General features: G+C 35.3%; 3 protein-coding genes across 5 annotated transcripts; 1 reads left to right on the plus strand and 2 right to left on the minus strand.

Annotated features, from left to right (window-relative positions):
- Window positions 1–1,207: 1,207 nt before the first annotated feature.
- On the minus strand, window positions 1,208–6,971 carry LOC104889011 (stearoyl-[acyl-carrier-protein] 9-desaturase, chloroplastic). The gene is made up of 3 exons (XM_010674137.4): window positions 6,643–6,971; window positions 3,146–3,650; window positions 1,208–2,106 (listed from the first exon to the last, which is right to left on the minus strand). The coding sequence occupies exons 1-3, from the start codon at window positions 6,774–6,776 to the stop codon at window positions 1,546–1,548; spliced, it is 1,200 nt and encodes a 399-aa protein (XP_010672439.2). The 5' UTR covers window positions 6,777–6,971; the 3' UTR covers window positions 1,208–1,545.
- Window positions 6,972–15,694: 8,723 nt separating this feature from the next.
- Window positions 15,695–19,245, plus strand: LOC104889012 (uncharacterized). Its single transcript, XM_010674138.3, has 3 exons — window positions 15,695–15,897; window positions 16,000–16,137; window positions 18,712–19,245. The coding sequence occupies exons 1-3, from the start codon at window positions 15,769–15,771 to the stop codon at window positions 18,898–18,900; spliced, it is 456 nt and encodes a 151-aa protein (XP_010672440.2). The 5' UTR covers window positions 15,695–15,768; the 3' UTR covers window positions 18,901–19,245.
- A 909-nt stretch (window positions 19,246–20,154) lies between these two features.
- Window positions 20,155–24,095, minus strand: LOC104889013 (hypothetical protein). Of its 3 annotated transcripts, none has more exons than XM_048641201.2 (2): window positions 23,758–24,095; window positions 20,155–20,616 (listed from the first exon to the last, which is right to left on the minus strand). In XM_048641201.2, the coding sequence occupies exon 2, from the start codon at window positions 20,570–20,572 to the stop codon at window positions 20,381–20,383; it is 192 nt and encodes a 63-aa protein (XP_048497158.1). In that variant the 5' UTR covers window positions 20,573–20,616; window positions 23,758–24,095; the 3' UTR covers window positions 20,155–20,380. The 3 variants fall into 3 exon arrangements, with proteins under 3 accessions (XP_048497158.1, XP_048497159.1, XP_010672443.2); XM_048641202.2 differs by having other exon boundaries at window positions 20,155–20,611; window positions 23,733–24,095; XM_010674141.4 differs by having other exon boundaries at window positions 20,155–20,611; window positions 23,758–24,092.
- Between the last annotated feature and the right edge of the window lie 1,843 nt (window positions 24,096–25,938).

Here is a 25,938-nt window from a genome sequence, read left to right on the forward strand (position 1 = left end):
TTCATTATACATAAAAAATTCCACTAGCTACTTAGTCTGAGACCTGATTTCGTCAAGTGTCTAGATTTATCGGGTACCCAGTGGTACCGCGTCCAAAATTTTACTACCCAGAATTGGAACCACTTGCAATTGATTCCTCAGATATGGAACCAGACCCGATCCCAGCAGGACCAGTTCCAATTTCGAACCCATCGAGTCCAACCGGTTCTGGGTTTGGAACTGGGTACCCAGTTTTTCTACTCACCCCTAAGGTGCATAGTGCTACGAAAAATAAGAGTAGAGTTGAAGGTGCATTTTCTTCACATGAAAAAATATGAACTTATCTAAACTGGATTTATTAGGCGTGATTGACCCTTATTGGAACTTATTTTTGAGTGTTGTATTAGACCTGATTTGAACTTATTGAATCTTGAACTTATTATTTAAGGCAAAGGCACACCCTCAATTGATCTCAATAGATTAGCTTCTCTCATCTTCCTAGCTTAACAAATCTTACCTAGAGAGTGGAGACTATACTTCTATCATTTGATATCTTTGCCTTTTGAGATACAACTTTGTTCATCTGCAACCCACGGCCACCACCACTCCCTCTCCTCTGGTTTCAACCATAACTATCACAAATTTGGCGAGCAAACATACACTCAAATATAAGACCAAAAAAGCTTTGGTAATATTGATGTCCCAACTTTGGACCAAAATTAACCTCCATCATCAATGCAATTCGAATTCCCGAAAATGCCATGATGCTTCAATAACACCAGAAGAATGACATATCATCCATAAATAATTGGTGTCAACAATGGTAGGTGCCGTGGGCGTAACACCGAAGCTGGATGCTAGAATATGCATGGCCCGGCTGTTAAGACAGTTAGTTGGGCTTTATCTATTCAAAAATAATAATTTCGTATGGTATAAAAGGTATAAAGAATACATTATCAAATATATCAACTCTTCCTTGCAGTATTGCTCAACTTTTGGGGTTTTGCCCCTCCTTAGCACCAAAAGAAAAACACAGTATTGCTTATTTGTGGTTTACCCATGCAAAATATGATATAAACATGTCATGCGCCAGAAGAATTCTGTAATACAAAATCTGACCATTACAGAATGCCTCAAAGTCCTACAATGATCACGTACAGAGTAAGGACTAAAACATTGCGTCTTTAATGATGTCAAGCAAACAAAAATTAAAGCAACCGAGAAGAGCAACAAAGTAATACGCTAAAAGCATCACATATCAAAATTGCCATATTAGAGTTTATTTAGTAACAAAAGACCAGAGGACACATACAATAGGACCTATAAATCCATTTAAAGTTCAAAATAGATGTCTGCTACCCCCAATCATACCAAAAGTTCAAGATTAAAAAAAAAGAAAAGAAACAAACGTATCTACAACCAACTAGATTCCCTCTAAAAAACCAGTTTATGTCACGGGCACGTCTACTGGATCATCAGCATGAAAGACAACGTACCTCTAATGACCACGCCTCTGCCACAAGCAGAGCATGCAAATTCAATAGATAGATTTCGGGCGTTAAGAACTCAAAGCTTGACTTGTCTATCAAAGATCCAACTGAAAGGCATAGAAGGTGATTGCTTAGCTCTCTCCCGAGCCCTCTCTTCCAGCCTTCTGATTCTCGGGGGTAAACTACATACATAATCCTGAGCTTTTTGCCCCTCTGATGAGAGCCCAGTAAGCTTCTCAACTTCCCAACGGCCCACCAAAAACTCCAATATATCAGCATAGTCCCTGGCGGTGTAGACTCCAAGCCGCTGAGCAACAGCTGAAAAATGATCAAACAAGTTGTCATCACGGCCATCATACATGAGGTGAGCTGGCATAGAGATCTTCTTCTTCATCATGTCAGCAAAAGCAAGAACTGTTCCGTCAGGGTCGATTTCGAAGAGTTTTTCCACTATCTTTGTGTAAGCAGTTTCATGGCGTTTCTCATCTGATGCAATAATGCCACATATCTGTGCCATTTTGACATCGCCACACTCTTTGGCAAGCCTTGCACTGTTGCCATGGGAAACGAAGGTTGCCCTTTCTTGAAATGATGTGTATACGAAACCAAGATAAGGATTGTTTTCAGTCCTAGGATCCTGCGGCCACATCGATATAAAAGGTCAAGTGTGAAAACATAAAAAAACTGAAAGAATATATAGAGAAGCATAGCTTCACACATCAAACTAAAAGATAGCAAGCTAAGAGAAAAAAGTTTCTTTATAAAGGGTAATACAAAATGCTATATAAAGGTTTGAAATAGCATAGAACCTACGAAAAGGCACATAAGCAAGCTTAACTAATAATATCTTCACAATTCACAAAAGTATCCACATGTACAATATCTTATCTTAGCCAGTCTAAAAAATTTGGTACAGAGGCTGTTTCTGAGAAATTAATACTAAGTTCATGCTTTTTTTAATTTCAATTTTTAACTTAACTTCAAACATGTCCCAGCACATACATGGAGCTAAGCAGCACTTGCGCTTCATATAAAGATGAGTAGATCATATACCAAAACAGATTGTTCAGTTACATAATAATTGAAACATCATTTTCCAAAGATAAAGTCCATATTGTTATCCCCTCCCAAAACACACACAAAGAACAAAAGGTCACTGTTACTACATTAAGATACCAGCCTCTATTATTTCCCAAATAATCTTTCTGTTACAGACTAAGGGCTAAAAGTAAACAAATAAACTCCAGTGCTAAGACCTGTGAAAGAAAAAGAGCTAATATGAATGTGATGGAGAAAGAAAAGGAAAGTAAGAAGAAGAGGCCCAAAGTGCACATGGGAAGGGAAACCTTTTTCCATTTTAAGTAACAGGAAGATCTTTTGGGACATCCTAAGATGGTTAAGAAGAAGATTATATTGGTATATTTTCCTACAATAGTAAGAACACTTAAATGAACTTCGTCAAACTGTCCAAACCTTTCACTTATCTTACTATTTCTATCCCAGCTTAATGAAGTACAAGTCCAAAAAAAACATGTAGATATTAGATGAACTTTAATTTTTTTATTAGTAAGAACATTTCAATGACTTCAACAAACCGTCCTTTATTCTTATATTTTGATATGCAGGATGCAGTTCGCTAATTTTGAAATCAAGAATTTAGGAGAAAATAATCTCACCATTCCAGACCCAATCAGATATTGGATCGTTTTTTCGATTGGCTTCATGTCCACACGACCAGAAAGATAAAGGTATTTATTGAGAAGATCACCATGCCTATTTTCTTCGGCAGTCCATGCTCTTGTCCAAATAGCCCATGGAGTAGGACTTGCACCCGTTTCATCCTTGACTCCATCCAAAGTATTAATCATAGTCTGGTAAGTTGGAAGAGCTTCTTCTGTGATCATATCCCCAACCAAAACCACATAGAGATCATCTGGAATCTCCTTTGCCCTCTCTCGGAGCTCCTTGACCTCATCATAAAAACTCTCTGAAGCTGGGTCAGGAAGAAAATCTTGAGGCTGCCAACATTTCTCAACAGGCTTCAAATGGACCAGGAGGTCCTGTTCCGCCCAACTTTCCAGGGATTTGAATATCTCTATCTTTTCTGGTGGCATGGAATGAGTTACTTGCACATGCACCTCACGTGGAGGGGTAAAAGGCTTCTTCGTGCTTTCCACTTCTCTACAATGAGGAAAAGTAACTTCTTAGAATGAATACAAACAACAAAATCACACATTCATTATAATTGAATAAACCATAGATTAGAAAACAGAATATTATACTTGTATCAGATTCCAAATGCTAGCATGCCTTTCAATTTAGTAAGAGTGAAATGTGTGCGCTGAAGCACCTTTGTAATTACCACAAATGAAGACATTAAGAAACGAAAAGGGAATGCCGAGAAATCATTATTTTATAATCATAATGGCTTAAGTCTCTTTAGAAATGATTACCACCAACCAGCAACTAGATAACAGAATCCGGACAAGATCCTAACGAGTAACGACAACCAAGTTAAGAAAAACAAGTAGTTTGCACCTTAGCTTACCGCATGAGCCTCCAAAAAGATTAACCATCTCTCTAGGTCCTAGTATTCACAAGACATGCACATTAGAACAAGAATGGCTACTTAACAAAACAATGCCTCATTCTTCTTCTCCTTCTATTGGACAAGCTGAGGAAGAATTACCGAATACAATAAACATACTTGTGGGCCTAATAAGCAAATTACCCCCAAGATCTGGAAAAATATTAACCCAAACATGTGATTCTTCCTACTTTAAACTAGTCCATGATCTAGACTTAAATGGCATTGAGCCTCCAGAGGGGTCAAGTGGAAAATTATAAGCTCATTTTCCTGATACCACTATATATGAGAATCAAAAGTCCATCAACATTTCTGACACTAGTGCAAAACTGTAGTTAAGTATGTAAATTGCATTAACAATAAACACAATAAGCTTTTGATTCATGTCTTTCACAGGAGCAACTACCCATTGAGTGACTACAACTACCCATAAGAGTTTCATGTCTCAACCGGAAGTATCATATCCACCTTCCTTTAGAATAGGCACTTTAATTACTAGAATATTAAGATAAACGCGAGTCTCTATTGCAATTATACACAACTTATAGGATCAGCACAGCATTTTCAACCATAACTTCTGTTTGTTTGTTTCTTCCCCTCACAATGTTTCCGTTGTCCACAGAAGAACTTCCCATTTCAACATATATGGCTCGCTCAACCATCTAAACCACTGGATCATTGGCATAAAAGACTCAACAAGTGAATTATCTGGGTCAAATGTCTTGTAATCTTAAACCAGATAGTTGAATCCAATTCTTTTGTTCTCTTACTTTGGTCTATCAATTGCTATTGAAAACCTCAAAATTATGTTCATTGGTTGAACTGCTCTCTGATATCTGCACGTTGATTACAACACTTTATTCTATGATTGTCCCTATGTCTATTAAACATATACTATATGCAATTCTTTTGCTTTTTTTCTTGCTTTTTTTTTTAATCTTCACTTATGTATTTAACTCCTGGCCTGCTTGGCATAAAGCAAGAGAAGACAAAGAGATATTCTTATAATAATCACATGAGCCTCCTATATCTAAATCCAGAGTCCACGAAATCTAAAGCAGTTCAAGAAGATCTCGGATAACTCTAAACAATAGAATTGAAAGGGGAAGCTGAGTCCATCAGAATAGCAGGCCTTACAAACTAAATATATTGTAGAAGTAGAATTTAGTAAGTCCTCTCAGTCTCACATAGAAGACAAGGAAATTATAAGGTTCGGCAGGTTGTTACAGGATATCAGTGACTAATAGAAAGTAGTTCTTTAGTTTTTCACTTCAGATGATCTGCTGGACATCAGACCTTATGTGCAAGTATCCTTCTTTTTCAACAAAGGCCACTGTAGAGAAAGCAAAATTGTAAAATAAGGGAAATTTTGTTATCTTATCGAAGTAGGGGACGTGTTGTTTAGATTTCCAGTAAGCACATAGACCATTGAATGCTGATCATTCTTTCTACTTCCCTAACAAACTTTCCTAAATGATATATACTCGTCTTCAAGGAGTGGGCATAGTTTTATTGAATATATTCCCTAGAGAAAACCGAGGACTAAAAGATCCCCGGAACATCCTATTGTATAAGCCCAAACATTCTACTTGTTACTTAAACAAGTACACAACTAATCACCAAGAAGGCAACCATGATGTGCTTAATCATATAGGACAGAATCAATGTATCAACCTCTACAACCCATTTGGTGGAAGATTCAAACCAAGGCCTCAACAAATTTGTAAAGCAAGCAAGAATGACATAACAATGAAAATTACACATATACAATGACAACAACAACAATGTCAGAGCCTCGATCCCATTAGATCCGGGTTAGCTGCATAAGTCAAGATTTCATCTCTGGTGCTGTCTACATGAAATATCTACCTTCATTATCTTCTATCAACCAAATGAAAAACAAAAAAAAAATTCCAGCTTGATCCCCAACTACCAAAAAGTGACATCAAACATAAATAAATAATAAACCAATTTCTCGTGCTTCATGTTAAAGTACAATGACCACAGAGAACTCAGGGGAGACAAATCAGAGCAAACCCCCCCAACCACTAAAATTTTAACACCTATGGTATCACTACAAAGGAAAAAAAAAAAAAAAAAACTAGTCCGTCGTTATATAAGAAAATGATAATAATAAATAATCACTGAAAAACATAACAATGAGGAAAAACATATATGTAAAATAAAATATAAATATTTACGGAAATATAATAAATTTATTACTAATAATAAATAACAAGATCAGAAGAAAGCATCAGAAAGCAACAAGTTGCAGTTGCAGTGAATCTACTGCTCATTGACAAACACCAGATTGAAAAGGATGGATTTCAGAGATACCCACTTGAGAAATCAACATTAATAATGCAAAATTAACAAGATCAAGACTATAAAATTAAAAAAGAAAATGATTTTTAAATCAACAAATTGCATCAAAGAAGTCATAGCATGAAGATCAAAGTACCCATCTATTGTAAAACACAGATTATCAACAAAAATAAGAGAAACCCAGATTAATACAATCATACGAAGAGAGATTCAATCAATCAAATAAAGAAAATCAAGAAAAATAAAGGGAAAAAAACTGACTTAGGAGAAGAGCTACTGAGAGTAGAGGCCATGAAGAACTTGGGAGATCTGAGAGCAGGCATTTGACGGGAAGAGAAAGAAGGTAATCTACTACATTGAAATGGAGTGGAAACAGGAATGAGATTCAGAGCCATTGTTGGATTTCTTGCGTCTGCTGTTTTTGTTCGGCTCTTGGGTTTGCTTTTCTTGTGTCCACAGCCACAGAAAAGAAGTTGGAGAGAGAGAAAATGTCACTAGTTTTAGTAGTTTTTTTTTCCTTTGTAATTATTGTTCTAGGGTATCAAGGAAGTTCGAGTTGGGATCCTCACCATTTCTTTTTGTTTTTAAAACAAATGAATAGTCGATTTCTTAAAATTAATGGTTGGGGTCTTACTCTTGGGGATGGAAATTGATGGAAAGTAAATAAGTAATGGAGACAATCTTAATACTAGAAGTTTGCTTAATTTATTAAAAGACATTTAGAAGATATTAATAGGAATTAGGAAGATTAGCAAGTTTTGTGTAAGATTGTTTATATAATAAAGGTTGTGTAAGTTTACCTTATTTTTTTGTTATAAAAGGGTCATTGTTTAAGTTAAATGGGTCATTTGTAAAACTAAAGAGGTAATTTGTTGACAAAAGGTCACATCTTATGTTAACATGGTCACTTTTGCTATAAGTGGCTCCTTTAGATCATGTAATCATCCTCGTTTCACCATGAAATATGTTGAATTGGTCTTGTATGATAATTTATATAGGAAAATTTTCACTTTTAGTTTCCAAATGTTTAACATAATTATAGTTTCATATTGCCAATGGTGCACTGATTTAATTTTGGTGCCTAGTTATGATGCAGAAGCATCTACAAGAGCTAATCATCTCATCCAAGGGCCAAGAGAGATTCAATTCATGAGCTTGATCACTAATAACTACCCTAGAATGGTTATAGGTTAAGCCTAACAAAACTCACATGACCATTAAGAAGAAGAGAAATCGGAACAAGCACCTTCTTCATCCAGTTTTAGCATAGTCTTATTTTTGGGTGTCAAAAGCTTATTGGTTGGAGTTTTTATTTAATTTTTGATGCTTGACCAGATAGCTTACCTCATTGGTGAAGCATAAAGCTTATAAAGCAGCCAAGAACAATCAATTAGGAGCTTACCCACAAATGAAGAAAGTGGCTTAAGAAAGGCGGCAAAACTAGCAGCACTAGCAGTGATATTGACCTGATTTGGGCAGTTACTTTTACGTGGCTTTTCGAGGTGGTTCCACCTTGGTTGTAACCCACCTTAATTCTAGTTTCTATCCATATAGGTTTCAGCACAAGAGGTGGCCATTTACACCACTTTTGAGGTGGTTTTTGTTCACACTGTCCAGCTGGGCGATTTAGGAGTCGTATTTTACTTTCTCTTGTAATTTTTAATACTTTTTGGTTTGTAAATGATGCCATCTCTTATGTCATCATAGTAGTATAAATAGGGGATGTATGTAAGCTTGAAAATCATATTTTAATATAACTTTGAGAGTTATACACAAAAGAAACAAGAGTAACTTTATTTCAGCTTTTTATCGGATCTTCGATTTTGTGTTCCAAATCTTAATCACTTTAAAGGCTTTGTGAAGGTGTGAGGTGAGTTGAGTAGGTGTGCTTAGTAGCTTGTTTAAGTTTTAGGCATCTTATCTTGGTGGTTCAAGCTAAGGGTGAAAAATTGGGTAGTTGTTGCCTTAAGCAACTAGTTTGTGTGTGTGTGTGTGTGTGTGTGTGTGTTCTCTTTTATTCTTTTCAATTCTTTCCTATAATCTATCATTTTGTTTGGGCTCCCTTTCGAGAACCTGTGGTAAAATGAATTTTCACTGGGCTGCTCTCGCACAGAGTCACTTAACCAAAGGCCCAACAATCCCCAAACCCCCCCTCCCCCTAATCCCCCAACAAAATCCCCCAACAAAATTTAAATTTTTGCTTCCACCAAGATTTGAACCTTGGTTTCCCATGTGGGATATAGGAAGCCATACCATTGGAACCAAGGATCCTTGGTTCCTATAATGTATCATACTCAAAGGCCTATATCCCCATATACATCAAGTCCTGTATTAGTGACTTAAAGTTTATACTAGTTTAATTTTTCACTCGGATTCAGTAATTCCATATTGGTGCCTTGAGATTTATACTACGATATGGCCTTCTCAATTAAGCATTGTGTATTTTAACTCATATTATCCAATGAAATCTAACTTTAAGTAGATTATAAAAAAATAGAACAAAGAGTCCACCATTGGGAAGCATGTTTCATGTCTAAAGTAGGGAGGTTCACCCTTATCCAAAGCAATTTTGAAGCTTTACTTTCTTCATTTGCTCTTCTTCTCTGTTACCAACCGACATTGCAAAATCAACAGACAACCTTTGCCGAAGTGGTTGTAACGAGCGCAATGAAGCAACAAAGAGTTAAAGAACGATCGACACAAGAATTTGACATGTTCACAAACAATGTGCCAGCTACACTCACACAGTATGGAGAACTAATTTTATTAGCTTTAGGAGAGAGAGTATATATTTCAAAATCTAAAGGCAAAAGTTAATTATAGGGGAGAACCCCGTGCTTGATTAATCCTTGCGCCAGATAATTAATTCAAGATATAGTTCAACAAATCTCCACCATGACTTGAATTCTCTGCCGTAAAACAGATAAGAAGATGACAGATACATATTGTATCGGATGTCACAAAGAATAGCCATATGTGCCCAAAATCTCCTTGCCTTATAGTCCCCCTAAGGGCCTAGATTAACAGATTAATTACAACATTTAGCAAATCCAAACAATGTTGGAACTTGCCACGAGGAACCGACTTGGTGAACATATCAACAAGATTATCGATAGTACCTACTTTCATCACCTTATTCTTCTTCTCACTTCTCAGAATATGATATCTCATATATATCAATGTGTTTAGTCCTCTCATGATGAACTTGATCCTTGGCTATGCATATTACACTCAAACTGTCACGATATACAATAGCCTGATCGTGATGTAGACCAAGATCACTAACTAATCCTTTTAACCGTATTCCTTTTTTAGCAGCTTCTATCGACGTCATGGTGCTCTACTTCAGTAGTAGACAAAGTAATTGTAGCCTGCAAAGTTTCCTTTCAACTAACAGCAGAACCACCAAGATTAAATACATAACCAGTCGTTACTGTCAACATCTCAGCATAATCATGATCAGAGAGATTAACTAGTTACTAAACATTGTGTCATTCTCATACATGAGATCAGCATCACACATATCTATAAGGTAACGAAAGATTTTCTTTACTGCTTGTCAGTGTTCCTTCCCAGGTTATCCCATGAACCTACTAACAACATGTGCAAGATCAGGTTTAGTGCAGACCATAACATACATCAAGCTTCTAACTGCACTAGCATATGGGACTCGAGACATATAGTCCTTCTCAGCATCAAACTGCGGTGCAAGAGCATAAAACAGATGTGTATTTGAAGCACTAGGAGTATATATAGGTTTAGCTGATGACATGCTAAACCTTGATAATATCTTTGGAATGTAACCTTTCTATGTGACAAGAAAATCTTCCTCTGATATCTTTCCCTATAAATATCCATCCCCATAATATTTAGCGCAGCGCCCAAATCCTTCATCTCAAACTTGGCACTGAAAAGACTCTTCAATTTTTGAATATCATCCACCATAGACACAAAATACATGTGACCCCCAATAAATTTAACTCGAGAAAGACCCTAACAATCAGAATAGATCGATATAATCATGTGTGTCCTTTGTCCTATGAACAACCTTTGCAAACTTTGTTGCGATGAAATTTTCCAAACACACAATGCTCGCAGAACACCAGATCATGCACCTTGTGCCCACAAAGAAGATCCCTTGATATCAGTTTGTTGTAACGAACACAATGAAACAACAAAGAATTAAAGAACAATCGACACAAGAATTTAACGTGGTTCACTAACAATGTTTTAGCTATCCACACAACATCCTTATTTTAGACAAGATACCATCAATCAGAGTCTCGTGGTGCAGATCCAAGTGTGGGGGGGGGGGTGAAGAAGTCTTCAATCGTGCTAATTCATCTTTAAGAAGTTGCATTGAAGGGTCTTTTGGAGTTCTTAAAGCTCGATGGAAAATATTAGACAAAATGCCTAAATACTCACTCAAAGACCAAAATAGAATAATTTCCTCATGTTTCGCATTACAATATTACATTAGACGAAGCAAAATTGGTGATCCCACTTTTAGACTTGTTGACAAAGATCCTAATTTCGTACCTTCTGAGGGACTTGGAGATATTGAAGTTAATCCCCCACAATGTGTACAAGAATCGTCAACTGAAGAAATGACAACACTTCGTGATAACGTTACTTCTAGCTTGAATGACAGCTTGACGAGCCATAGAGTTAGACGTCAATCTTAGATTCTTAGATTATCTATTGTTTCATTTGGAAGTTACATCATTGTACAATTATGGTTTAATTTGTTATGTCACTAAATATTTTTCTAATAATGTACTGCTTAATAAAGAACGTTTATACATCATCATTAACAATGACAACAAGCGCCACTTACAATCATCTTCTAATTAAGTAGAATGATGATGAGGACAATAATGATGATGATGATGATGATGATAATAATAATAATAATAATAATAATAATAATAATAATAATAATAAATAATAATAATAATAATAATAATAATAATAATAATAATAATAATAATATTATTATTATTATATTATTATTATTATTATTATTATTATTATTATTATTATTATTATTATTATTATTATTATTATTATTATTATTATTATTATTATTATTATTATTATTATTATGTCTTTCGTATAAGTTGAATGAAGAAAATCAATGTTCGTAATGGTCATGTCATAGTGTAACAACCATCAACCAAAAGCCAATTTTACCAAATAAGTTCACAAAACAAAAATAGTCACCCAATCAACACAAACAGCCAATACAAACTGCCAGTCAAACTAGCCAAATAAAACAACCAACCACCTACCTCCAACAACCAATTACCAAACAATGCCTAAAATTTGGCCCTGTTTGGCAAATAGAGTTTAGAGTTTGCTGTTAAGCGTTTTAACTTTCTTTTCAGCAAATTTAACTGCTGATTTGACAACTTTTTTTTATAAATGTATTTGTAACAATTAACAGATTGCTAAAAAAGAACCCGGTTTTTGAAAGACTTGACCGTGCTTGGGTGAACAACCTTTGGATCACAACTTTCCCGGAATCGGCAGTGCATCATCTACAAAGACTAAGTTCAGACAATAACCCAATAATCCTAAACACTAAACCCAACATTCCCCACAAAAAGAAGACAACAAAAACCTTCAAATTTGAAACCTCATGGCTCCTTGAACCGAGGTTTGATCAGTTCATAATTCAAAACTGGGAAATTGACCATTCGGATTTTCAAAAGAAATTGGATAATATTTCGCATTTAATGTTAAACTGGGCCAATCAAAGTCAAGGAAATATTTTTAAAAAAAAGAAAAATTTGTTAGCGAGAATAAATGGTATCCAAAGGGCTATTGACCTAGACCCCAATAAAGCTTTCTTGATTGAGTTGGAAGAAAAACTCAGAAACGATCTTGAAATAATCCTGGATCAGGAAGAAAGCTTTTGGGCTCTGAGAGCGAGAACAAATTGGATTATGGACGGGGACATAAACACTAACTTTTTCCACACGTCAACTATTATCCGAAGGAAAAGGAACAAAATAGAATTCCTTAAAACAGATTGTGGGAGAGAATTATGGGAAGAGCAAGGGATTGAAGACCATATTCTGAATTTCTTTCAAAATCTCTTCACAACTGAAAAAATTTCCTCAAACAAAGTCCTTTTAGAGTTGTGCGAAAAGCAGGAAAGAAGCTATAGTTGTACGGAAACCCCTTCTCTCTTGGAAGTAAAAGAAGCCCTTTTTAGTATAGGAAGCCTAAAAACCCCGGGAAGAGACGGAATCCACGCAATCTTTTTAGAAAACTTTTGGGATACAATAAGTTTGGACTGCACTAATTTAATTCAAAAGGTCTTTCTCTCTGGTAAAGTCCCGGAAGAGCTCAACAAAACTTTGGTAGCTCTAATCCCCAAATCGGAAAATCCGGAGAGAATTTCTCAATTTCTCCCCATTAGCCTGGTTAACTCTTCCTTCAAGATCATCTCAAAAATCCTAGTGAAGAGAATGCGACCCATTCTATCAAAGATCATCTCCCCTAATCAAAATAGTTTTATAGCGGGTAGGGGAACGGACGTGAATTTTATTATAGCATCCGAAATTATGCACTCAATGGGTAAAAAAAAAAAGGGGAAAAAGGGACCTTTGCAATGAAGATAGACCTAGAGAAAGTGTATGATAGGCTGGAGTGGGACTTCATTAGAACAAGCCTTGTAAACCTTGGGTTTGACGAAAAGACCACAAACCTTTGCATGGAATGCATAACAACAACATCTACCTCCATACTGATTAATGGCCAGCCTTCGAAAGAATTCAAACCAACCAGGGGAATTAGACAAGGAGATCCTCTTTCTCCCTACATTTTTATAATCTGCATGAAAATGCTCTCCCGTCTAATCCACTTAAGTTGCGAGAATAATAAATGGAAGCCTTTTAGAGTTAGAGGGGGTAGCACGAATATCTCTCACTTAATATTTGCAGACGACTTAATTTTATTTGGGGAGGCAAATAACCAAACTTTGACTGCAATTACTGAAACACTTGACACCTTTTTCAAAATCTCTGGCCAGAAGACGAATAATTCTAAAAGCAAAATTTACTTCTCACCAAACACTTCCCATGAGATCATAGATGAATTTGAACAAGAGTTAGATGTTCTAGCAGCAAAAGACTTGGGAGTGTACTTGGGCTTCCCTCTCTCTAGCAAAATGCCAGCAAAAACGCACCTGCATAACTTAGTGGAGAAACTATCAAAGAAACTATCCCTATGGAAAGCAAATTCCCTTTCTAAAGCAGGTCGAGCCCTTCTGATCTCCACCACCCTCCAATCAATTCCTAGATATTTTATGCAAGGAATCCTGTTTCCGAAATCAATCACAAAAAAAATGGATAGTATCTCGGCAAAATTTCTGTGGGGGAATAAGGAAAAAAAGGGATCAGCTGGGTTGCTTGGGAAACCATCTGAAAACCCAAATCATTGGGAGGCCTGGGGTTTAGAACAAACGAGGACCTGAACATCCTAGGTTTAACTAAGCAATGTTGGAATTTGGATAATCAGAGAAATTGGGCAGCTAAGTTTATGGCGGAAAAATACTTAAGGAAAAAGGAAGGTCCGATTTCTTTCAAGAAGGGTTCATTCATATGGAAAAACATAGGGAAGGGCTGGAACTACTATAAGGATAGTCTAATCTGGAATCCGGGATCGGGAAAAGAGATAAATTTTTGGTATGATAAATGGATTGGCAATACCCCTCTAAGGAATCACCTAATCAGAAAAGGGAGAGGAATCAAAAGCCCTAGCCGAGAGATCCAGGAACAACCGAGTTAACATTGACTATCTTCCCCCAAATCTGCCGAGTGAGTTGAGAAATCTGGCCCAAGCTGTTATCTTAACTAACGAATCAGACCTCCTCTTCTCATCTTGGTCTTCCAAAGGAAAGTTCTCGAATAAAGAAGCCTTAACCTATATTCAAAGTTCTCGCCAAAAAAATCACGAACACTTACAAAGCGACTGGAGCATCGCCTGGAATGCTCCAGATCACCCTAAAATGAAATTTTTCCTTTGGCAAACGTGGTGGGAGAGAAACCCAACCGAGGAAAACCTGTTTGTCAGATCTTGCGCTCCTACCCCGGAGTGTCCTATGTGCTTCCACCCGAAAGAAAATATGATCCACATTCTTAGAGATTGCCCGAGAGTTTGTAGCGTTTGGAACAAGTTAAGTAGTCCTTCCTGGCCCAATAGCCAAAACCTCCGCGAGTGGCTAGGAGGAAATCTTGCTCTCAGTGACATACGTCATGGTCAAATACCCTGGAACGTCTTGTTCTCGTTTTCGATTTGGGAAATTTGGAAAAGAAGGAACAAATGGATTTTTAATAAACAAAGCGAAAATGAGGATTTTTTCATAAAAAACTTGACCTGGTTGGCCCAAGAATGGTTCTTTTCCCAACCAAACAATTCTCCTACAGGAACCCAAAACCCAACAGCTCAAAGATGGGTACCACCCCCCACTGGTCTGAATAAAATCAATGTAGATGCATCGTATTTGCCTTTGACTTGTGCTACAGGTATAGGAGGGTTATGCAGGAATCATACAGGAAGATGGATCAAAGGTTTCGTAGCAAAGACATACTGCAGAAATTCGAAAGAAGCTGAAGCTCAAGCTATCCTTTACGGCCTCCAATGGGCGCGAAAAGAAGATTGGAAAAACCTCATCATAGCGTCTGACTGCAAGCAAGCAGTAGATGAGATCAACGAAAAAGAAGACATTAAAGACTTTCTAACTAATATTAAAAAATGTTGCAGGACACTCCTAGAGCAGGACGGAGGAATACTAGTGCATGAAAAGAGAGAAGCAAATGGGCCAGCAGACGAACTGGCAAGAGTGGCTAGAACAGATTCTCGTAATGCTTTTGAGATTGAATGTATTTCTACCCCCCACCTGGCTTGTATTAAACTTATGAATATTGATAACTGTGAGGAACCGAACTTAGGTGGCACTTCTAGTGGTATTGTAATCTTAAACAGGGCTCTGACCTAATTATTAATATATTCTCGTCGTTTAAGTCAAAAAAAAATTTATAGCCATTTGTTTGTTTGAAATGACATTTATAGACATTTTAATACATATATTTAGTATTATTATTAAAGGCAAAAAAAGTCGTTGAACATTCTTTAACCTAATCTTCTAAAGAAAAAACTTCTTTTTCATTTTGAGAGTTTTTATTCCAAAACTCTCTTTAAAACTCTCTTTTACCAAACACCCTTTTAGAATTTTTGACTAATCAAAACTCTAAAAGTGATTTTTTAAGAGCATTGAGTATTGAGTATCAAAGATATAAATTAAACTCCAAATCCGCAAAGCAACCAAGTAAAAACCCTAAACCCTTCTTGCAAAGAAAGTCCCAAAGAAAGAGAAAGATGAACCACATTGCAGGTGCTGAAGAACAAATTGTGACGGAAAGATTAAGAAGAAAACTCAATGAAGTTAATTCATCTGCCCAAAAACAACTTTCTGGGGTTCAAGATCACATCAATTTCACTCTCCAGGTATTCTCGATTTTTCTGGGTATATTTTTTTAGAGTGAATTTCAGGTGTAAATGTTTCAGAAAATCCAAATAATTTACTTGCTCTGGTACTTTAATATTCAGCAAGCATACTTCAAATGTGCATATAGTTGCTTTGATAGGAGTCGAACACACGACGAAATAAGCAACTGTGTTGAGCATTGTAGTGTTCCTGTTTTGCAAGCTCAGAATCTTGTTGAAGGTGAAATGGCTAAATTTCAGGTATGCAATTGATTTATATTTTAGTAATTTAGTAGGAAGAAACTCATATTCAGGATTTTTAACTTTTATTGTTTACTGGAAATGTTGGAACTTTTTTTTAATGATTTTTTTGGGTGAATTTATCTGCATTATACACTGAGGAAACCTTTGACTGTTATAGCTGGGTTTGGATGGAATACTATGAATTATTGTTGTTAATAACTTTATATAGAAATTGGGATTTCTGTGGTTGAAGGAAGAAGCTCCTTGATTTGAGATATTCGCTTGCGTAATAAGAGCAGCTTCATGTTTGTTGATTATGTATTTGCAGTGTGATCCTTTTTGGTGAAATGGGTATCTTTTTGTAATGGTTTGAAATGAATGTGTGTGGAAAGGACTTGCTGATTTATGATTTTAGTTTGAATTAGGGCATTGGAGTATTTACAAAGAAAGTTATGCTGAATAAGCTCTGATATGATCCTCCTGTTTTGTGATCACTCTTTGTGGTAGTATTAGGTTTTAATTATAAAGTATCCAGTTCAGATTGACCCCGTGTTCTAAGATTAGGTTTGTTGGACAAACCATTCAACACGGTAGCAGAAAATATGTTAAATGGAACGGACACTCTATGTTATACAGGGGAATCGCTGCATGAGTTTTAGTAGTGTCACCCACCTGGAAGTTTTATGATTGTACTCACATATACATGATAGAATGAAGGGAAGTAATTCGTATCCCTTTGTGTAAGTTAACAAATTTATTGTCTTTCCTGTTGGAGAATACGAACTCTTGCAATTTCCTTCAGTGAACTGATCCTATAATTTATAGATCATGCTGAGCCACATTGTTTGATGTTCAGCATTTTGTTGGTTGTTCAAAAATACCAAATTTACGTAGAACTCAGAGCGATTTTAGTTAGTTCATGGGAGTAACCTATTGAAGCAATGTATCTTTGGCTACAACTAGCTGAACTCTGTTAACAATGTATAGGAGCTGCTCTCTTACTTGACTAGTGGAACGTAACTTGGTTTGTTTAGTCAGTGTTAAACTAGTATTGCTACATCATTATGTTGGTGGGTGATTGCAGACATTACTAAATTTTCTTGTATTAACAATTTGACGCGGATAAAAAGAGAAACAAAAGTGACTTTTATTGCCCTTTATTCTTATAGTCATAACATGTACCTTTGATATATAATATAAGATTCGCAAGCTCTGTATTCTTAATGGCTTTTGTAATTCAACCAATGTAGTGGCAATTGAAGCAACAAGAAACTCAACGATCAACCGATCAAGTTCAGCTTCCTTGTTAAATTACACCAGAATTGGTGGTTTAACTTCTTGTCTGTTAAATGAATGAGCTCTAGTGACCCATCTCAAATTCTTCATGAGGTCTTTGGCAGTTGTAGTAGCACCTTGTCCTCATGCAAGTTTAGGATCCTCTTCTTTGGTTCTAGAATATTGATAAATGGGCAACCCCCCCCCCCCTCTCTCACCCCCACCCGAAAAAAAAAAAAATTGAAGTATGCTCGAGTGTGAGAAGCAGTCCTCCTTATTTATTAAGGTTAACTAGATATTTTTTCTCCGTTATCTGTTTACTTAATTATTTGGTTCTGGAAAATTATATTAAGACAGCTTCAGCCTTCAAGTATCTTTTAATTGTGTAAGCATTGTCCTGATTCATTGGTCTGTTCATTTTCTGAGTGGCGCATCTTTGTAATATGAACCGGAAACATCTCTCATTGCTCTTTAGAAATATCCCTAGGGCATTCTTATGCCTCAGCAATCTGCAGGAATCTAAGATAAAGATGAGAGGAAAGCAAAAAAGGGCCAGGTCACTAAGTTTTTTTTTTTCTTTTTTTTTTTCTGTGTTGCTGTTCCATGACACCTCCAAGGAATCGAATAACCTGCTTCATATATTCGATCACTACATATCTTGTTTTCTTAACGTTCTGCGGTAGGCGTTGGCCACTTAATTTTACTTCACGTGTCTAATGGGGGCATTTTTGTAACCCTAATGTGTATAGGGCCTAGACCTTTCCTTTTTCAGGTTCAGCGAGCGCAAAATTTTATAGAGCTTTTCATATATATGCTTCTCAAACTGATGGTCTCTTTGCTTCAACGTATTTTTCCTTATCTTTTTTTTTTCTGAACATTTTTTCAACTTTCTTGAACTTTAATTTTATGAATGTTCCTTGTTTTTTCTGAACTCTTCAGACTAACTTTCTATTTTTTTCTCTTAACTTTTCAGAACTACTCTTTCCATGTTAATGCGTTTCAAAAAACAAAAAAAAAGTCTCTACATGTTAATTTTCTTATTTCTTTGAACTTCTCTTATTTTTGCTTAGATTTATGAACTTTTCTTATTTTTTCTTTTCGTAACTTTTCTAAAAATAAGTAAAACTAAGGTGTAGAGAACAAACCCTTAATAGTTTTAAAAAGTGCTCGCACCAACTCATGTTGTAACTGTCAGCTCTCAGTTACTGTATAATTAGCTCTGTATTGTGTAAGCATCTCTATTCTCCATGCTCTAGGACATCCATCATCTTTACCCAGATAATTGATACTCATTTACCATTGTTGTGGTTATTGTAGGAAAGGTTGCAAAGAGCTTTAATGGTGTGTCAGGATAGGTACGAGTCCGCAAAGCTACAACCTGGGCAATCAAATGCCATGAACGACCTCGAGTCCTGCGTTAATCAGTCAATTGACGACAATGTCAAGACTCTTCCATCCCTTGCAGAAAGATTGAAGACCACCCTTGGCATGAATGACAGTACTTGAGGTTGCTCTAAGGATTTTGTTTGACATTGTGCTTCGAAATAAATTTGGAAGACTTCGAGGATGTTGAATATATATAGTTCTCGATTTTTAGCTTAGTTGAGGAGAATGATTTACAGTTACATCGTTTTGCGAGCCATTTTGCACATTGGCATGTGGGTTATCAATGTCAGCTGCGTTGTTGATCTGCTATACTTATTCGCAAATGTACAAGCTACAACTCGGATGAGCATTAGATGATACACTTTTTTTTTCAGCCAAATTCGGAATACATTGCTAAGTTTGTCAAGTTCATGGATTGGGATTGTACATGACAAGTTTATTATGTATCAAGTTTCAATTTGACTATGTCAAGCTAGTGAAGTTTGGGAACAAGTTTTTAGTTGCTATCAAAATCACTTCATTATAGTTAAGAGCCTTGAGGTCCATTGAAGGTTGTAATATCTCAATTTCTCTCCTTTTTTTGCCAAAATTTTGACTTTTACACTTGCAAATGTATGGCTTTAATCATTAATAATTTTAATTATCTATCTGTCAAATTATAGACGAGATATTCTTTTTGAAATATCTATATGGAGACAAATCAACATTTTACATTAAAATATATAATTTATTTTCTTTATAGCTTTTTTATAAATGTTAATGAAGAAAAGGGAACTATATTTAAAAATTATCAAGTAGTATTTGATCACTTGACAAGACTTTAATCTTAGATCCTTGAGGTGTTGAATTCAAATCTTACCAAATGTGGTATTTGAGAGTAGGAATCAACTAATCCTCCCCTATACTGTTAAGCATCTAACCTATGAAGTACTCCCTCTGTTTTTTTTTATCTTTCTCACTTAGAATCTTGACACTATTCATGCATAGAGAGAATCTTTTCAATTGTTCTCAATTTATAAGAAAAAACATAGTCATGTGGGTCTTGTTTGATTCGTCTCAATTAGTACTTTATTAAAATTCAATCGTTATAATTTTTACTAATATATAATGAAAGATATTTTAAAACGTGCATTGGCAAACGTGCAAAGTCAAAGTAAGAATGATAAAAAAAAACAGAGGGAGTATATGATAGACCAAGAAACTACAAGAGATGTGGTTGGTTATTCACCTTATCAAACCTAAAATTATCAAAAGCCTTTCTTATATTTTCCTGTATGACTCAAACCTACCGCCACTGCATGCACTGCATGATTCAAAACTTTTAGACATTTGCAAACTTCTTCAATCCGGAAAACAAAATAGTCCTCAGCAAAATTCAACAGCACTTATTTCCTTATGCTATATACTTTAATTGTTGAACATTTTTGCTCATACTTTATCAGTCAAGCTACAGCCCGTGTAGAATCCTACATGTTTTTTTAAATATAGCAACAGCAAAACAAAACAGTTCACTTTAGAATCCAGCCAAAACTTAGTGCTACAAAGTTCAAAATTTTATCATCCACAGGTTGCCATATAAGTGCAGGATCAAGATTCTGTGCTAGTTTGCTTTGGCCTCATCATGGTGTTTCTTTTCTTCAAACTTATCAATGGCTACCTGAAGTTCATCAGTACCTCCAACAGCTCGCATGGTGTAGAAGTACACTCCAAAGACAAAAGTTGTCAGCCCCCCAGCAACTATCACATTCTTAGTTCTGGGTGCAAGGGCACCAAATCTTGAAGTCCCAGCCATCTTGTAAGAGAAATTTACTGCTTAGAGAAGCTCCCTGATCTGCACTGACCAATATTAAATCATTAGTCCCAGCCTCCTACGCTCAGAACATCATGTTCTTCTTCCTCACTTGCATACAACCATACATTACTAGTTTTTACATGCATGCGATGCGTGCGAACATACGTACAAAATTATTTTTTTAGGAGATGAAGAAAAGTAAATTAATTATTAATTATTTCTAATAAATTAGGAATATTTGAATTCTTGATGGTTTTCTTTGTAATATTTTTTTTATTTTTTAAATATTAGTAGTATTTTCTTAATTATTTTTTCATTAAAGGAAGTAGTTATAATAGAGATGTTATGAGGGTAAAATGGGGTTTCTAATATTTTGGTGTCCTACCCCTCTTCCCATATAAAATAGAGATACAGGCCTCTGCACTTTCTATGAACCCCAAAAAAGAAGGGGGGGGGGGGGACATTTCTTCACGACCTAAATCCAAGTCTATAAGAGACCATTTCATCTCATTTGCATTGAGCAAACAATAAGTGGACCTGGACTGACACATTCACACATATAGACAGATAGATAGAAATGAAAAAGGTCCAAGGGTATGAGTCGTAAAACAAAGAACTACAACTTTAAAATCTATTCTATTTCTCTTTTTTTTTTTTGGTTGGGATAGGGGGATTAATGAAAATCCTGCACATGACAGGTAATAGATTAACAGCGGTGCAAGTAACATCCGTATTTCCATGGCTAAGGCTCATCAAACAAAGACAAAGGGGAAGGGAACACACAAAGAAAATGAGAATACTTATATTGGATCACAAAGTAACACTAGCAATCCTGAATCCCTGATATATGATGCAGACTGACCAAGGCAGGGAAAAGTCATCAAACAAAAGAAACTGAAAATACTTATATTGGATGAGTGGATCACGAAGTAACACAAGCAATCCTGATAGATGCTGTGAATTGACCAAGGGCCCAAGGCGGGGAAAAGTAAGACGAAGGGGCAGGGAACACAGAAAGAAATTGAAAATACGGCTATTAGATCACAAATTAACACAAGCAATCCTGATACATGAGGCGAATTAACCAAGGCACGGTATAAAATAATAAAATTGAGTTAATAACAGGACTCGAAGCAGGCAAGGGACAATGGGTGGAGACTAGTAAAAAGAACAACTTATTAGGTATCTTTAAACAGGTTCGTTAAGCTGTTTATAGTTTCCAAAATAGAATGCATCTGGAAGCCGACAAGCTAGCTCAGCCACAAAGCTGTGCACATATTACCATCAAACAAAGAAATTGACACAGAATACCTAGTAAAAGTTTAATGAAGAATGTAAACCCCACAGGGAACCACCAACCCAGTAATAAAATTACTGAGGCCATTCCAGCACCAACACCTAATGAACCCATGGAGTACATAAAGTTCCACAAAATGCAATTTTAGGTGCATATGATATAAAACTCAAGATACTAGAGCATCAACGAATGAGCAAACAGCCAGAGTTTATCCATAAGACAAGAAGTAGCTTTGCAATCAACAACAGCTGATACTTTATACTAATAATAAAAAATTACCACAAATATAGAACATTAAACATATTCAAAGCAAAAGGGTCATACTCAAGAATCAATATGAGGAAAAGTGAAATTGTGATTGAAATTGAAAATTAAAGAGAGACAAATATACTGCCACACTCAGCTACAGCCATGAAAACGGCTTTGCCCAAAAATCATAATTGACACAAACAGAGGTGAGAAGGATCGAGTAAGAGAAAAGGAAAGAAAATTAGAGCTTAGGAAGGAGGGAGCTCTAGTTTCATGGAAATTTGGGTGGAACATGGGATCATTTTAGGGGCACTAAATAACTACAGAGTTGTGATTAGAAACCTTTTTATATTTAAACCCATATTAAAAACTATATTAAAGAACCACCATTGATATTTATAGTTTTTATTTATTTGATTATTTGATCATTTAATTATGCTACCTTGATCCTTCTTTTATCTAAAGTCCCTAGGACATTTAACACTCTGACATGGGCTTAAAGGCTAAAGCCACTGCCCATACAGTTTAATTATCAGTTAGAATCGTCAATATACCAAAACATGTGAAAATCTTTTTAGAACATTGAAACTTTATAATTAGTCTAGTCCATGAACCATGAACCCATTTCCAATTTTTAGGAGTAAGTGTCCACATCAAAAATTTGAGATATGGTTGGGCATACGCTTGGGTATTCAAATCAGACACAGATACTCATGTCTAACAATCCTATTTGTGTCCAAGTGACAATTTATAAGAACTATTGTACAACACAAGATTTCCAAATTTCCACAGTTTTTCACAAGTGATATGTACTGATACATACAGGAAGAAACGAATATATGTAAGGTAAGCTATCACTTAGAGTAGTTCCTGTTCTAGTTTTCCTAGCTGTTGCAGTATTACGATATTCTAATCAGACTACCATAACAAAACAAAAAGATCCATTTGACCACCTTTGTTAAATCATAAGAGGCCACACACCCAATCTAAGGTCCAGGCCTTACAATCATCCATACGAGCTATGCCAACATAATCCGCACCTGATAACATTTGACCTAATAAACCTTCCCTATCTCTATCCTTGATATATTTCATTGCTCAAATACAGTGGAATTATCAAGATAAACATGAAACGAAAAAATCACTCTTTTAAAGATGTCAATCACATCAATTTCAATATTGTACCAACTGACATCACATAAAACTAAATTTTTCCTGAGCAGACCCAACAATAGCACCAGCCAAAGGTGAGGCATCAACAAAACTACCACCTTTCCATATAAAATATTTGTTATATTAATATGATGAGGAGATTATCGTAGCTAATCATGAGGTATGACAAAGTTCATAATGTAACCTCGTCTTAATTCGGATAAGTTCAAATAAGTTCAGATAAGCTTAATTTAGCTCGGATAAGTACCGTTAAGTTCAGATAAGTTCAGGGTAATCAAGGTGAAGAAAATGCACCCTAATTATAAAAGCCGAATAACCTCAGGCAGTGGCGTATCCAAAGCGGTTTAATTTTTTTTGAACTCGCATACTAGTGAATTAAATTGGAAATTTCTCCCTGAAATAGTTAATGCTAAATTACAACTCTTAACACTTAAAACTTACAAATTATAATAGATAGTAAAATTACCTTCAATTTTTTGGAATAGGCGAAATATTCCTTCAATTATCTTCCTCGAAAATAACTGGAATTGATGCAGGAAATCGAACTTTCCGTAATATGTAATATGTAATCGGTAAATCAGTAAATCGGTAGAGAAAGATGGAATTTCTTTTGTAATTACAGCAAATTCTTCGGATTGTAAATTGGAGAGTTAGGGTTACGAACTCTTTTTTTTTTTGCGGGGAGGTTACGATCTTCTTCTATTCTATGTTTTTCTTCCTTTTTTTTTTTATAATTAAAATACTGGTTTTGAAGCCCTTTGCGCTGCACGGTGGTTGTTTATTTGTTTTTTTGGTTGTAAACTAGGTTTTAGACCTGTGCAAAAATGCACGGGAAGGGATTTGTTTAATAAGACAAAATTTCCAATGAAATGAATAATAGACAACAAATTTTCTAATGAAACAATAAATAAAAGTTATAATGAGAAAAATTACAAAAATGTGTATGAAGTTATACATTTTGGAACACTTCCTTATAAACAACATTTGTAGTTGTTTTGCACATATTATTCTCTTTATCACAAATAAGAATTTTAAGTCCTTTTTTGCTCGTAGCTCGGGAAATAGCGACATATAGCTGACCATGACGGAAAACATGACTTAGTGTTATTCTTGGGATAAATACTTTTTCTCCGACATTGCTTTCGGAAATAACAGTAACTTCCCGTGAATTGTGCGAGCTGCACAAGAAATTATTTTTATATATAAATTGAAGATTTTAAGAAGTTTGTCCTAAAATCATGGTGGTGAATAATAACTTGTGATTTAAAATTTAATAATCATGTATTGAGATTATTTTAGAAACTGACTTATAACCCGTGTGTTTAGCAGTTGTGTACTTAATGTAATGGTGGATTACATGACCCACATATATTTTTAAAAAGAGTTGATAGAAATAGTCTTTGCTCTGTCTATTGCTTCCCATAGTGTCTCAAATAAAATTACAATTCGCACTACAATCACATTCAACCATACATCGGCTTCAGCAACCACTTATGACAGTCTTATTATGCCTTCTTGCACCACCAATGCATCATATTTGGCCACCACTGGTCGCTGCCCGCTAAGCCATGGTTTTAATTTTATACTTGTGCAGCTGCAGTATTTTATTTTATAAATTTAAGATTTTATGTTATTTCTCCTAAAATCAGGGTGAAAATATTTAACCCATTCATCTATAAATTGGTGATATAAAATTTAGGAATATAAAAAATAAGTATATACATAAATATAAATTTTAATTTTCTATTAGACCCGTGCAAAATGCACGTAAATTTGTTCCATAAATCTAAGATTTTATGATGTTTTTCCTAAATCATTGTATGAATTGTATCTTGTGGTTTGAATTTTTTGTAATCATGTATTAAAATACTTTGAAAATGGATTATGACCCGTGTGTTTAGCAGTTGGTGTAGTTAATATCATTGTGGATCGCGTGAACCCGTGCATAATGCACGGGAATTATTCAGCTTAATAAGAATGTTTATATATCAGCTCCTTGAGAATATATTATAAATGATTCTTTACGTCTACTCATTCAAAATCTTTTTGTATGATAAAAGGACGCCTTTATATTAATTATAAAGTTGTTTAGCAGATACATAACTGATATGTTTTTGAAGATTTGTTTATCTACTACATTAATCGTAGTATTAGACATTCCATGTTCTTCCTCATAAATTAATACTATTAGGCATTTTTTACTCCTAACTCTAGAAATGGCTACGTAAAATTAGTCATAGCTGAGAACTGATCTTGGAGATACAAACCCACCATTTGATAGAGACTGTACTTAATTTTTAATACTGTCAAAGGAAACTGCCTTTTTTGAAACATTATAGGTAATTTTGTTTCATCTAACAGAATATCATACGGTGTACAAAATTATGATTTTTCTTTAAAAAATTATAAGCGAATAACATAAAGAATTATGATTATCATAATTATCATAACTTACTAATAGAAAGTGGTCCTACTCGACCTAAATGCACACTAAATTAAACCACATCTCTATTATGCAACTTAGTAAAATCAGAATTTAGCATGTACTATTTTTCGTATTGTTTTGCCCTACTCAATGTAAACCAACCTTAAATATAAACCACCCTCATCCATTTAATTTTATTTCCATAGCCACCCCACTAATCAT

The sequence above is a fragment of the Beta vulgaris genome, chromosome 3 (genome assembly GCF_026745355.1).
Source record: "Beta vulgaris subsp. vulgaris cultivar EL10 chromosome 3, EL10.2, whole genome shotgun sequence".
Classification (NCBI taxonomy): domain Eukaryota; kingdom Viridiplantae; phylum Streptophyta; class Magnoliopsida; order Caryophyllales; family Amaranthaceae; genus Beta; species Beta vulgaris.